At 35.2% G+C, this 15,491-nt stretch overlaps 1 protein-coding gene across 1 annotated transcript in view; it reads left to right on the forward strand.

Moving 5' to 3' along the window:
• The window catches only part of ACBD5 (acyl-CoA binding domain containing 5), a 48,521-nt gene extending 33,030 nt beyond the window's left edge, over positions 1–15,491 (forward strand). Inside the window, exons 10-13 of the mRNA XM_008579463.1 lie at positions 869–1,068; positions 6,216–6,263; positions 6,595–6,704; positions 13,796–15,491. Coding sequence (XP_008577685.1) covers positions 869–1,068; positions 6,216–6,263; positions 6,595–6,704; positions 13,796–13,808 — 371 coding nt within the window. The 3' untranslated portion in view covers positions 13,809–15,491. The remainder of the gene's footprint in view (positions 1–868; positions 1,069–6,215; positions 6,264–6,594; positions 6,705–13,795) is intronic.

Genomic DNA, 15,491 nt, shown 5'->3' on the forward strand with positions numbered 1-15,491 from the left:
GGAAAGGAAAAAAAAAAAAAAAAAAAAAAAAAAAAGAACCTCGACAAAGTTTTTGTCCTTTGATCCAGTAATTCTTAGGATCTGTCCTAAAGAAATCAGTGGAAATCTGGACAATAATTTATTTGCAAAGACATTCATTGCAATGTTTGTAATAAAAATTTGGGATCATCCTGACTATCCAAAAGTGGATAATGGTTGAGTGAATTACTTCATGACCTAACTAGGGAATTTCTGTAATCATTTAAGTGTTTTTGGAGTAAAACTTAACGATGCAGATAAATGTTCATAATATGATTTAAAAAGCAGAACACAAAATCATGTATGAGGAGTAATGCCAATTTTGTAAATATATGCATAGAAAAAAGATGGATAGATATATTACAAAATCTTAATAGTAGTGAGATTTTAATACCTATAAGGGAACATGCAATTTTTTAATAAGAAAAACACATTCAAAAGCCTTATGGAAGGCTTACAATATGATAAAACCAAAAAGGAAACAAATACTAATACTTCTAAAGAAGCAGCCTTCGTATTTTTTCAGTCTTGTTAACCTTATTAGTGAAGATTTTCTGAGTATGCATGCCGAATATGTATATCATTTGTGAATTATATGCATAAAGTCTAGTATATTATGTCTATTATAAAGCCTTGGCAAAAAAAAATTTAAGAATATACCAGTATATATAGAAGTTTGCATATTTATTTCTTTGATCCCAAGAGTTTATTTTGTGTACTTCCTGATTACTTCTACTTTACTTTGGAGATTTAGATTTCAAAGAAGTAACAGAGGAAAATGAATAAAACACACTGTTTTTACTTTTATAAGAATTGTTTAAAACTGCCTTATTTTGCTCCCTTAAAATAGGGCATAGGATGCAACATTTGAGTGAAGGAACCAAGGGTCAGCAAGTGGGAAGTGGAGGTGACGGGGAACGCTGGGGCTCTGACAGAGGGTCAAGAGGCAGCCTCAATGAGCAGATCGCTCTAGTGCTCATGAGATTGCAGGAGGACATGCAGAATGTCCTTCAGAGACTTCATAAACTGGAAACACTAACTGCTTCACAGGTAAGCCTCTGAGTTTGTCTTATCGTTGTCTTCTACTTGTTCATCCTGGAAAGCAGTGATCAGATTTACACAAATTAATGTATGTTAGTGAATTGTATAAAAAATAAAAAGGACCTCATTTTGAAAATATTGTCGAAGAAAAGACTGTCCCAAGAACTAAATACCACTTAAAATAATAGAAAATTTTTAGAGTTTAAAATTTGCAGTACTGTATTGGAGGTAGGAATCTAGTGCTTGGGATTAGAACAATAATTGCTGATAAATAGTACAGTTTGAAGAACTGATAAAGAGACCTTTACTAATGCCTCATACTTCATCATTAAAGAGTCATTCTTTTGTAGTAAGCCTTATCTTCTATCTTGATTCTTTTAAAAATGCTGATAGGAGTAATACATTAAGGTGCTAATTCTTTTGTGTAAATTAGTTTTAGGGTCAAAACTTTAAGTCAGAAGGGAATGTAGACTTATAGTTTGACCTTAACTATCTTTTTCCCTGGAAGATCCAAGGGCATTAAACTTTTGAAAAGACACTACAGCTGGTCCAGGTATAGAAACTCAAGCAGAACCCAGACATCCTCTATCTTAGGCTAGTGTTCTTTCTAGTCTTTCATAGTAAAGGCAGATTGCTATCCTGAACTGAATAAAACTAGACAGCTGTCTCTGGAGAAAGTACAAAAAGAAGGGCAAAGGGTTTGTAGGAAGAGAAAATTCCGCTTGGTTCATAGCTTTGGCTTGGCTGTGATAATCACTGGACTCAGCTGCAGAGGTTTCAAATGCCTGCTAGTGATTTTCCGCATTTGTCTCCTGACTTGTCTCTCCTTGAGTAACATTGGTTGGATAGAATAAAGAGGCAATCAGCCTGTCTGTCTGACCTAGCTTCAAACATTATACAACATCAAAGCATCATGCTGTAACAGATGTTAAGAAGAATTTGTAGGGATTAATCAAAGAAGATGTGCTTCCATTGCAAAATGAACACATTAAATGTTGACACATATGAAGAAATGGATACTGCAGGCTTCCTAAACATCCATTGTGATTACCTAACCCTTTACCCAATAAGTAACTTACTCAAGTTATCACAAGGTTTCTCAATTATATGCATCTCAAGGATTTTTAATTACATTTTATTATCAATTAGACTGTGAATCCCTGGACTTTCAGGAATCTTTGAATACCCTAAAATACTATGCACATTTTTGTTTGATTTTGCATTTTTGAGGGGAGAGGATTTGTTATCTTCATTAGATTCTCAACAGGGTCTATAATGAAAAAGAGTTTAAAAGTAGTGCCTTATATGTATGATTTAGTGTTTCAGAGTTTCCATCACATTAAAAAAAAAATAAATTTGAGATGAGAAAGTTAAACCCAGTTTTGTTTTTGTTTTTAAATACACAAATATATTAAAGGAAAATTGAATCTTGGAAAAGAAAAAAGAATAATGCCTTAAATAAGTGACATTGTCTGATTTATACAGGTAAGTATGGGTTGCTGCTATCAAATGAACTGTTTTATCTTTCATTAATGAGAAAATTCTAGTGTTCTATATGTGCTTGAGAGATAAAACATATTTAAGGTCCATGATCCCATCACCCTATCCTTGGATTAGAACAGACTTAATCTTTTTCTGGCAGCTGGCTGGTATGGGTATCAGAACCCTTGCCCTTGGTTTTATAATACTGCACTCTAACCAACTGAACTAACTGGCCAGCCCCTTGGAGTTAATCTTAAAGGAAGCAAAAAAGAGCTACTTACACGGGAACTCTTGTTTAGTTATTATTGAACATTATTGTTTCTGGTAGTCTTTTTTTCTTGTTCTGTGATGTATATATATATATATATGTATATTATTTTATATATATATTTTAAAACTTTTAAAACATTTTAAAACATTTTAATTTTAGGGCTGAGCCCGTGGTGCACTCGGGAGAGCGCTCCCGCTGCGGGTTCGGATCCTATATAGGGATGGCCCGTGCGTTCACTGGCTGAGCGCGGTGCGGGCGCAACACTGAGGGTTGCAGTCCCGTTACCGGTCAGTAAAAAAAAAAAAGACAATGAGGAAAAAAAAAATTTAATTTTAAAACATTTTAATTGAATTTATTTAAAAAAAGGATTTTGGGCCGGCCCGGTGGCACACTCGGTAGAGTGCGGTGCTTGGGAGTGCGGCGGTGCTTGGGAGTGTGGCGGCGCTCCCGCCGAGGGTTCGGATCCCATATAGAGACCTGTCCGCTCACTGGTTGAGCATGGTGCGGGTGCGACACCGAGGGTTGCGATCCCGTTGCTGGTCGTGGTATGGGCGCGACACCGGGGGTTGCGATCCTGTTACCGGTCACGAAAAAAGACAAAAAAGGAAAAAAAAAAAAGGATTTTGACACGATAAGGACTTTTTTCCTTAAAATTTTCATGATTCACCTGGATGATTCATAAAAGAAATAAATTGATGGTAGAATAGTAGTACATTGTAGGATACTTAGTTTAACACCCTTATTTAGCAGATGAAGAGGCTAAGATACTTAGAGGGTACATTAATAAGTGGCAGAGCAAGGTCTGTAACTAACGTCTCCTGATTTCTTATGTAATGCGCATTCCACTATAGAAAGGTGCCTGAGGTATAGTTTTGTAAAATAATTCTTTAGATTCATTCACTCGATAAATATTTGTTGAATGGCCGCATACCAGATACTTCCCTAGACAAAGGATACAGAAATGAAAAGGGAGATAGCAGAGTGTAGCAGACCTTGGAGCAAACTACCTGGGTTCAAATCCTGGCTCTGCCACTTACTAACTGTGTGATCTTGGGTCAGGAAGGTGACTTACTTTCTCTATGCCTCAGTTTCCTAATCTATAAAATGGGAATATAAATAGCGCCTACTTCATATGCTTATTCAGAGGATTAAATAGGGTGCTTAGTGCAATGCCTAGAACATAGTTAAGCACTTAAGTATTGTCAACATGAGATGATAGTGATGATGACAGCAACGATGATAGGACACCTTGTGTTTTGTTTTGTTTTTATTTTGTTTAATTAATTTTTTAAATTGAAGCGTAATTGTACATATCTGTGGGTACAACATTGAATATCAATATCTGTGTGCAATGGACATCTTGGTTCTTCACTTCGGGAAGCTCACAGCCTTTGAGAGGCCTAATTTAAATAATTTTCTGTTTTCATATTTCCTTTGCAGTGATTACTGCTATATGAGATTTTTCCTTTCAAAATGAATTTCAAAAAAATTCAGTAATATTTTATTTTAATATAGCAATAGAATGATAAAATGATTGGACATTGGTTTTCTAAATATGTAAAAGCTACTTGATATATATGGAAAATTTCTTTAAGGCAAATAAAAGGATAATGCTAGGGCTAGCCCGTGGCTCACATGGGAGAGTGTGGTGCTGACAACACCAAGTCAAGGGTTTAGATCCCCTTACCAGTCATCTTTTGGGAAAAAAAAAAAAAAAGAATAATGCTAATCATGCAAGTAGTGCTTGTTACTTCTTAGCTGTAAGCAAGGGTCTTCAGGCATCTTCATTTGCCATTGCAGACCATTTATTACTTAGAAAAAAATCCACTTATAATTCCATTTTATAGTTCTGATTTGACCCTAGCATTTGTTAGTTGCTGCTTTAATGAAGAGTAATTGTGTCTGTCACATTGGAGTTTGGTCACCTTGAGTTCCATTCCAAACTGCACTAATGTAACTTTGTATAAGTCATTAGACACTTAGGAGCCCAATTTTATAAATTTACCCTTTCTTACATTTGGTCAGGAGAGGTGCCATAGGTAAATGTCTTGGCTGAATATTATTATGCCTACAAGCTGGTATTATAACTAACATAAGAATCATTACCTTGTCTTGATTCTTTCAGCACTTGGAGTGTTCAGCTTGAGTATAATCTAACTATAACTTGTTTAATACCTTAATGGTCTGTAAGGACTAATGCAACATCCAGAGGCAACTAATTTAGTTTTACTTGTAAGCTATAGTCATAATAGGCTTAGGGAAATCATATTATCCATAACAAGGAAATTTAAAAGCCTACCCTCTCTCCTCCTTTTCCTTACTTTCCTGCTGTCACCATTCACTCTACTTCAGCACACTGGTGTCCTAGCTCTTCCTTGAACTTGCCAGCAGGCTCCCTCCTACCCTGGGTCTTTGAACTTGTTATCTCCTCTGTATAGAAGGGTGTTCCCCAGTTAGCCACAATTTTGAGCCTTCCCTGATCACTCTATTTAAAATTGCTTGCATGTCTCATAACATGTCCCATCTCCCTTCCCTATTTTATTTTTCTTTATAGCATTTATCACCACCTAACATACTGTATGTTTTACTGCTTTATTTGTTATTATCTGTATGCTTCTACTAAAGTATAAGCTCCATTAGGGCAGAGATTTTTGTCATTTTGTTCTTCTATATCTCTAGTGCCCAGAATAGTGACTGGTGCATAATAGATGCTCAATAAACATTTACTGAATGAATTAATCAATTATCTCAGTAATCTTCATACAGTATCTCTAAAGTTATTATAAATGGATAAACTGGCATTAATAAGTTTCTAATAACTAGCCTACGGAAACTTGACTTTAGAATGAGCCAAATTGGCATCTAAATTTCCTGTTATTCTGAAATTTTCCTACTTATTTTATGCTATTTCTCGTTTAAAAATTTATAACCAACAGTTCGCTTGTCATATGTATGGTGTAGCTCTTCTGCTATAACTTGTCATGAGTTTCCAAAACAGATCTTTGAATGTTGTTTACAAAGTCTTTTTATTTTAATTAATAATCAAGGCTGCAATTCTCAAATGTGTTTGTATGGAAACTAAGGAATTAATTAAGAAAAGTTGCGTAAATAATTTGATAAGATTATAAAAGAAGTAAGGGTGTAGATTGGTTTGAGGTTTTATTTTTATCTTATATAGTTTGAAGTATGAAATATAAAATGTCAAAGGTGTTTGGCTTGTAATTTTAGGGACCTTATCCTTTGGTTAGTGTGGGTTTCAAGATAATGAAAGCATAGTTAGCAGAAAAATAGAGAATAAATAAATATTTCAGCCTTTTTCTTTTTTCAAGATAGGAAATAGAAAAATTACTGTATTTTTTTTTTCATTTTGTTAAAGCTTAATCACTCTGATTTGCATTTATAGGCAAAATCATCAACATTGCAGGCCAGTAGTGATCAACCCCCCTCAAAGGTAAGAATTTTTTTCTTAAATCTAAGTGCCAGGGTTTCAGGTAAGTTACAATACATTTAGATTATATGAGATCCTTAAAGCATTCTAAATGACATCTATGCTTTAGAGCTTTGAAGTTAAAAAAATTTGTGTTTTTTAAGTCTGAAGTACTCCTGAAAGTCTGCTTATTGAATTTTGAATTTTGCTGTGAGATGCAGAATATCTCCCTCATTTTATCAGGAGTGAGATTTGTTACTAGTTTTATATTTTCAAAATTATGAGTTAGGAATGTTTTTAAGTTTATATGTGTAAAGTTTAATAGATTGGTGACAAGCTTATTTTATTTTTTCAGAGACCATCTTGGTGGCCCTTTGAGATGTCTCCTGGTGCATTAACTTTTGCTATCATATGGCCTTTTATTGCCCAGTGGTTGGTATATTTATATTACCAAAGAAGGAGGAGGTAATACTATAGTTTTATAGTTTGAAATGATGTATTAAACTCTTATAACCTGTAGTAGATAGCTTTCAGCAGCAGTTAAGGGGATAGGTCCAGTTTATATACATGTTGTCATACTGAAAATTCTATACTGATCCTGAGACTGAAATTACCTTGGAAATGATATCTTGTAGATTTCTAGGTACTTGTTAGACTTAAAATATTTTTCACTTGAGAGCATCTGATGGATTTGTACATCTTTGATTTAGACAACAACAAGGAAATGACCACGTGTGTCTAAAGTTTTATGGCTTATGAGGAAACAATGCTGTTAAAGTCTGATGTTTATTTTGGGCCCTTTGCTAGTATAAAGGACAATGGAGAAGTAAACAAGTAATGCCTGCTTGCTCTTTATACCTTTGAAATATACACATTGACCTTTCAGAAAATGTTCAGCCCAGTGGCTATCTCTAGAATTAGGGAGTACTTTAAATTTGAGAGCCAGAATTTCAGTTTGGAATGACAGGAGATCCCTCAAATCGGTTTGAGAATAATAGATTGAAATCCTTGAAATTGCCCTGTGTCTGGTTTTTTTTAGCTGGCCAGTACAGGGATCAAACCCCTGACATTGGTGTTATCAGTACCACACTAACCAACTGAGCTGGACCCTGAGTCTGTTTATGATAGGAATAACCTCAGGCCAAAACCCTTGGGTTCCAGAAAAATCCTTAAATCTAAAAAGTGTCCTTTGGACACCATGTAAACGGAGTCACTTTCCATACAGGGGTGGGCAGATACACCATTATTTACCTGACTGTGGCCTCACTGATTATGTTTTTAGTGTTTCATCACCATTTCCACTTAAGTAACAACAGAGGGGGAAAGAAGTGGGGCATTTAATAATAATGTGCAGTACACATACATTTTCAAAAATCTACAAGTTCAAATATTTATGGGTATGTTTTTCCTTTACCAAAGAACCCATTTAATTAAAAGTATTTAATTATTTTCTTTCTTTTTTCTTTTTTTTTTTTTTAAAGATGACCGGTAAGGGGATCTTAACCCTTGACTTGGTGTTGTCAGCACCACGCTCAGCCAGTGAGCGAACCGGCCATCCCCACGTGGGATCCGAACCCGGGGCCTTGGTGTTATCAGCACCGCACTCTACCGAGTGAGCCACGGGCCGGCCCAAAAGTATTTAATTATTTTCTAATTGCTATGCTTAATAACAGAAAACACTTATCCTTCTCTTATGTGAAAGGAATAAGCAGCACTCTAAGTGCTCCACTTATAATACTTAACGGTAGATAGACTGAAATGTGTATAACATTGGGTGAATCATTTTAGTCTTATTTGTTCTCTGCTCCTATTAAGATGGTTTGATTTATGATCATAAGTGAACTAAATAAATTTTTTTGTACATTAATGTTTTTGGAATATACCTGCCCACTTGAAAGAACTTCAGTAGGATTTCAGAAACATATGTTGCTTTCTTAGTATTATTTATCTCTTTTCTAATTCATTTGTGTATGTATTATTTTAGTAATGAAGATTATAGACCTTAATTTAAATCCTTTCTTTTCTTCTGTCACACATTTTAAATTTCTCATATGATGGTTGGATTTAGTGCTATACAGTGTTTTATATTCTAATATCCCTGGTAATAGGAGGAAAAAAGAACCAAACCTTTTTTCAATATGTAGTAATGCTAGATTAAGCAGCAGGGCACAGTGACACTTAAGGTAGATGTTTACATATTTTGCAATGTGTTTCAAAGTTCCTTTTCATGTTTTCTTTGTAGAAAGTTGGGAGTTGGAGAGTAGAGAAATTTGGCATAATACAAGAAAACCTAAAGCTTACTTTGGTTAATAATTTATTTTATACTTAAGGTTGAAGCAGCTTATCACTTCATTAAAGACTGAAAAAACAAACTATATTCTGCTTCAGCAGTCACAGAAAATTGGAGTTTTTTAAAAATTATTTTTTAAATGTTCCCTACTAGTAGAAGTATAATAAAAGATTATTTTCTATTTTTCTTAAGTATTCTTTTCAGTTGTTCACAGATGTCTCTGAATGGAGAAACTCTTTTCTATTTTTAATCTTCTACTTTGTTATTATTGAATCTTTATCAAGTTTTTCACTGTATGTTGTGTTTGATCCTTCCAAACTGCAAATTATTTAGCACTGTGTAACTGCATTTTGATGAGGTACAGTGTTTTTTTCAGATTGTTTACTTATGTTTGTAAAAGATTAACTGGGGTTAGAGGTAAAGCCGTATTTGATATGGAAATAAGTTTTAGCCTTGAGGGGATTTAGGTATCTTCTAATCTGGCAGTGTTTAGCAATTATTAATCAGATAGTTAAAGGAATGAAGACTAGAGAGCAGTGTGTATGGTTACAAAGAGACAGGTTCTGTGTTAGAGATTAAGAGAAAGGTCTAGAAATCTGATTACGATGGGAAAAGTATGAGCAGAAGAGGATGTTCCCTACTCTGGTAGGGATTATCCTGTAGCTCATCCCCTTGGTGCGGGGTCTGGCATGTACTAGTGTTCAATAATTGTGTTGAATGCATGACTGAATGCCCTCTGTTGTCATGACAGCAAACTGAAGTACCATAAGACATGGGAAAGCATTCATAGACACACTGGCATAGTCCTATATGTATGTAAAATAAGTAGATATTTGTGATAAGCTTTTAAAAATATATGTATTTTCCTTTTAATGTTAGAAGACACTTAAGGTCTGTTGTCTGATTTTTTTTCTAGAATAGTAGAATATAAATTTAAAAGTAAAACAGATTTCTCACACCGTCACTCTGTGCTAAGTCAAAAAACATTCTTTCTGTATGTGATGTGAAGAGCAACACCTGCAGGCTTCTCCTTGTTCAAAAATAGGCCTGTCCTCTGTTAATGTAGCCTGATAACTTTACTACTAAAATTCTCCACAAGTTAAATGTTGAAAGCAGACCTATTAAGTCCAAAAGACTACTCTTAAACTATTACCTTGAAGGAAAGGATGTTTCTAACCATTTTTCTTTAACAGCCTCCACAGATTTCATAAATTTTCTATAATGTACTTTCCTTGGGAATACTGATCCTGCAGTAGAGAGGTAATAAATAAAAACTGGTTGGACCAAGGTTAAGGGTTTGGATCCCCATACTGGTCAGCCACCCCCTTCACACACACACACACACACACACACACCCCCCCCCGCACAAAAGAAAAATGGTTGGGAGTGGGGAGGATCTCAGGGGAATATTCTTTAAATCGAACGTGGGGCAGAAGGTATTGACACAAAAAGTCAGGCTCAGGGTTCTGAGGAGGGGAAAGAATCTCAGCAGTATAGCCAGATCAGAGACTTTAACTAGGTGAGAGGAAAGGCAGAATTTATTTTGCTTCCCTCATCTGTTGTTTTCTGTGACTTTCCTACTCTTATCAGGCTACACCCTCCATTTTGCAAGTCAATTAAAAAAACAAAAACAAAAAAGAGAAAGATCTCATTAAAATTCTGAAAAAAACTCTAAAGTTCTATTACATCAGTAGATGGGGGTTCAGTGACCAGGTTATCTGCCCTTTTGTAAATCTGCAAAGGACCTTGTATGGTAATCTGCATCTCTCTGTTTCTTGGTAAGTGTTGCTAACTGCTCAGGGACCCCACAGCTCACCTTTCTGCTCAGACCTCAGGCAGTTTGTCTTTAGAACCACCTACATCTGATGTGTGACATTTTGGCAATCATTTTGGACATTTTATTTTCCGTGTTGTGGAAGACCTCCCTTAATCTTTTTTTGGTCTTCATTGCTAAAAAGAGCTATTGAGAAGGTCCTAACAACTGCAGTTCAGAAAATGAACAGAGCTAAGTAATTGAGAAAATGCCTCCTCTTGAAATGGATATAACACCAGAAATAGAAGCTATAGAAAGATTGAAGAATTTTATAACGAGGGAGTTTAACAAACTATCCACAGTGATACAGAAGGGCTGGGCAGAGAGCTCAAAAAGTATCAGGAAGTTGAGAGAGTTAATAGAACAAAGGTACAAGCTGGATTGTCCACAAAACTGAATTACTGAAGTAAGTGCAAAACAAGAGAAAGTCGGGCTGGCCCGTGGCTCACTCAGGAGAGTGTGGTGCTGATAACACCAAGGCCACGGGTTCAGATCCCTATGTAGGGATTGGGCCAGTTAGCTCACTTGGGAGAGCGACAACACCAAGCCAACGGTTAAGGTCCCCTTACTGGTCATCTTTTAAAAAAAACCTTAATTGGGCCGGCCCGTGGCTCACTCAGGAGAGTGTGGTGCTGATAACACCAAGGCCATGGGTTCAGATCCCTATGTAGGGATTGGGCCAGTTAGCTCACTTGGGAGAGCGACAACAAGAGAAAGTCTCACAGACTGCAGAGAAAAAGGGAAGAAAAATCAAGATAAGAAAAGAGGAGAAAAAGACCTAGAGGGCTGGTCCAGGAGATACGATCTACCATAGTAGGAATTCCTGAAACAGGACAATACAAATGGAGCTGAAGTAGTAATTAAGGAAGCCCAAAAGCACGGGCAACCAAAGGAAAAATAAACAAATGGGACTATATCAAACTAAAAAGCTTTTGCCTTGTTTTTTTCTTGTAAAGTTGTTTGAGTTCTTTCTTGTTTTTTTCTTGTAAAGTTGTTTGAGTTCTTTCTTGTTTTTTTCTTGTAAAGTTGTTTGAGTTCTTTCTTGTTTTTTTCTTGTAAAGTTGTTTGAGTTCTTTCTTGTTTTTTTCTTGTAAAGTTGTTTGAGTTCTTTCTTGTTTTTTTCTTGTAAAGTTGTTTGAGTTCTTTCTTGTTTTTTTCTTGTAAAGTTGTTTGAGTTCTTTCTTGTTTTTTTCTTGTAAAGTTGTTTGAGTTCTTTCTTGTTTTTTTCTTGTAAAGTTGTTTGAGTTCTTTCTTGTTTTTTTCTTGTAAAGTTGTTTGAGTTCTTTCTTGTTTTTTTCTTGTAAAGTTGTTTGAGTTCTTTCTTGTTTTTTTCTTGTAAAGTTGTTTGAGTTCTTTCTTGTTTTTTTCTTGTAAAGTTGTTTGAGTTCTTTCTTGTTTTTTTCTTGTAAAGTTGTTTGAGTTCTTTACTATACTTTTTTTTGAAGTTGTTACAACAAGCAAACGGAAAGGACATTCTTGGGGGGGAGGGGAGAGAGGGAGGAGGGCGGGAGGTGTCAGTGAAGGGCCATAATAATCATATACATTGTATATTGACAAAATAAAAATTAAAAAAAAAAAATTGGTGACTTGTATGGTATGTGAATTATACCTCAATAAAGCTATTTTTTTTAAATTAACAAAAAAAAAAAAAGAAAAGAAAATTTTCTGGAGTTGAGGAACAAACTAGATCTACAAATGGAAAAAGCACACGGTATTTTAAAATTTGATGCAAAGACAACAACAGCTAGACATATTCTGGTGACATTTTTAAATTTCAAGGGTGAGGAAAAAATTCTACAAATATCCAAGCAGAGAAAGCAAGTTGTTATAACGGGGCAAAAGGCAGGCTGACCTCAGATTTTTCTCTTGCACTTTTAAATGCCAGAAGACAGTGGAACCATATCTGTAGAGTTGTAAGGGAAAATAATTTTGAATCAAGAATTATATACTCTACCAAGTTATCATTTCTCTACAAAGGCAACTGGAAGATATTCTCAAATATGCAGAGGTTAAGAAAGTATGTTGACCAAGAACCTTCCTTGAAAAGTTTGCTGAATTATTTACTGCAGCAAACAGAACATGAACTAAAGTAACTCAAGAGTAGGGAGGCAATTGTATCAAAGAATTAATGTTAGCCTGTAGTTGTAAACTTGCCACGAGACATACTATCCAGATCCTGAGAAACCAAGGAAGACATCAATAAAGCTGTGGTGATTCCACCTGAAGCACATCAAAATCCAGCAGGACCCTAAAATAACATCAAGATGGGAACAGAAACCAGACGGAGCCTTGGTGAGACCTTGCACCTGGCTCCTTGTTCGGAGTCCCCACAGCTCACGTCCCCCTCCCTCCTGCTTTTCACTTCCTGCATTCTATTCCCTCAACCCCTCTTTAAAAACCTCTCAGTAACCTGAGACTTTGAGACGGATTTAGTCTGGCCACTTTCCTTCAGGTTTACTGGAGAGATGGGTCAGCCTAATATCTCTCCTCAGGTCACCAGTATTCCTGAATAAAAGCTCACTTCCTATTCCACCACCAAAAAAACAAAAACAAAAACCCACCCACATCTATCTGTTATGTGAAAATGGATTTGATTGTATTTAAAATGTCACTCCTGCTTAGGAGGTATGCATAAGAGGATTTCTACAGAGGATAAGGAATGATCTGTTTATTTAAAATATCACTTCTGCCAAGGAGGTTGCAGAAGAGTATTTCTGCAGAGAGGAATGAATCTGTAATGAGAGGGTTTCGGGCATTTTGGCATCAGGAGTGCTGGGAGGGTATGGGGATTTTACAGCAACAGGCCCTTTCACATCATATATGATTGTGGTGTTATAGCTAACAAGTCAACTCTTTTCTGATAGCTCATTCACTCTGCTGTCCTTAAAATCATCACATTATATATATATATATCTCTCCAAGTTTTTGGTTTGTATGTCCACTTCTGCCCCACCAACTAATTGAGAGCTCTTGAGGGTTGAGCACGTGCCTCACTTATCTTTGAATCCCTAGTGCCTGGCACAGTGCCTAGAAAGTAATAGATACATAATATGTGTTCATTAAGTGAACAGTCCAGGTTTTATATCTTTCAACCTCTTATAGTTTTGTTAAGCTTTTTTGTTTCACAGTTATTCTATTTTGATAAAATTATGGAACAGTTCCCCCAAATCTTAATTATATAATAGCCAGGTAGTAAAAGGTGATAATCTAGAGGGTAAGAGAGGAGAAATGTAAATTTAGATTATTTATTAAAAACTGGTCATTTCAGCACGGGTAATTTTGGGCTATAAGTCACATGAAGTAATTTCATAAGGACCATTTGCAATTTTATGTTTTTATTTTGAATTTGAAAGTTATTATGTTAGCATCCAGAGAATTCTTTGGTATAGATGTGTTTCATTTTCAGGTTACATTTATACTCATGGGAACTTGGCTTTTACTTTCTTTTTAAAGAAAACTGAACTGAAGAAAATCATATTTTACTCAAGAAGACAGCTGGGCCTGGATGACTTCAGAATGAAATGGATGTGGCGTTCAGAAGAAAATCTTAGTCTGTGATGATTACATTTCCTTTCGTTGTCCAGTAATTTGGTTTGTGTATATATATACATATATATATTTTGCACTACACAAATGATAGCATTTTAAGGACTGATATAACTGATAACTTGAATACTCAGTCTCAACTAGGTTATAAGTAGCATACATAGATTTACCCTACTCTTGAACTGAAGGACATTAAATCATTAATTATTGTTTGGTCACACATTTACCTGATCATCTCCCATAGAGAAACATAAGCTGCTTTTCCAAGGTACAGTTGTGATAATGAGATCAGATTTATAAGTTGGTAATTTTAATTTTCTAAATTAAATATGAGAAGGAATGAAAACCAGGAATGTATTTCAAATGAGATTAAATCGCCTCTATATCTCAGTTACTGAAATGCCATGCCAAGTAGCAGAAAACAGCTGGAAGAATCTTCTCCACATTTTACTTTGTGGGCTGCCCATAATGTTTCTTGGGCATTCACAACTTTGAGTTTGGTGTTTAGGCGTCATTAAAAAGTAGAGCCCTATGTACTAGGCTTAGTTTTTACAAATGATTCACAAAATGGATATAACCTGCTGATGGAAATGATGAAGAATCGGCTTAATGCAGGTTTAAAAGTATATTATGAGCCTGCACTTGATTAATAAGATTTTCATTCAATCATTCAATCCTTTGTAATCATTTTTCTTTAACTGAGGATATCTAGCGTCTGCGTCATAGGGTGCTTTGAAATATAAAATGAAAACTTATTTATACTGTTTTTACAAAGGTCAAAAAGGAAACATGAAAATCACTTTTCTGCAATTGATGAACTACACAGACTGATCTCTTAACCTCTTAGTGCCTCAGTTTTTCCTTTGGGGTATAACATTTGAGATATACCTATTATACAGATGTATTGGAAGGATTTGCAAGCTAGCAGGCCATATGCTTCCATATGAATAAAGCATATGCAACTAATGAAAATTTAAGTCCCTCTACCCCACCTCTCATGTTTAGGCTAAAAAAAAAAGACTGTAATTTAGATCCTGGAAGACTTTGTTTGGAAAATCATTCATCCTGTACACCTTCCATCGTTCCCTCCTCACTTAGGTGTACCTTATGCTTTAAAGATTTATTTGATTCAAAGGCTTGGCAGGAAATAATTTTTAAGCATTCTCGATATGTATAATGTTGGGTTTAGCATCATGTGTTCAGAGTGTCTTAAATAAGAGGGAAAGAATTAGTCCATCGGTAGTAGTATACACAGTGGTTCTTTGTTTGCCTGAAGGAAAAAAAAAAGTTTAAGAATACAATTTGCTTTCCTCAAACTCTGTTTTCCTTATTTTTTTTTCATGTAGCTTGATTTTTTATTTTTTAATCCCACCTTGATTAAAATGTGTCTGTCTAACGGGATCTACTAATATTTGCTTTTAAAAAGCTGTTCCCTATTTATTTAGGAAAAAAAAATGAAGCAAGTAACTGAATTATATGTAAAAATAAAGTTTAGACCTGTGGACCAGGGATAATTTTCAAAAATTAGATATCAGTCTGGTATCAGAAAATGGTGGCTTTCCTCTTAGTGTGTAAGTAAATAAAATGCAAATTAAGAACTTAA

This window comes from Galeopterus variegatus, unplaced genomic scaffold (assembly GCF_000696425.1).
Source record: "Galeopterus variegatus unplaced genomic scaffold, G_variegatus-3.0.2 Scaffold1890, whole genome shotgun sequence".
Taxonomy (NCBI): domain Eukaryota; kingdom Metazoa; phylum Chordata; class Mammalia; order Dermoptera; family Cynocephalidae; genus Galeopterus; species Galeopterus variegatus.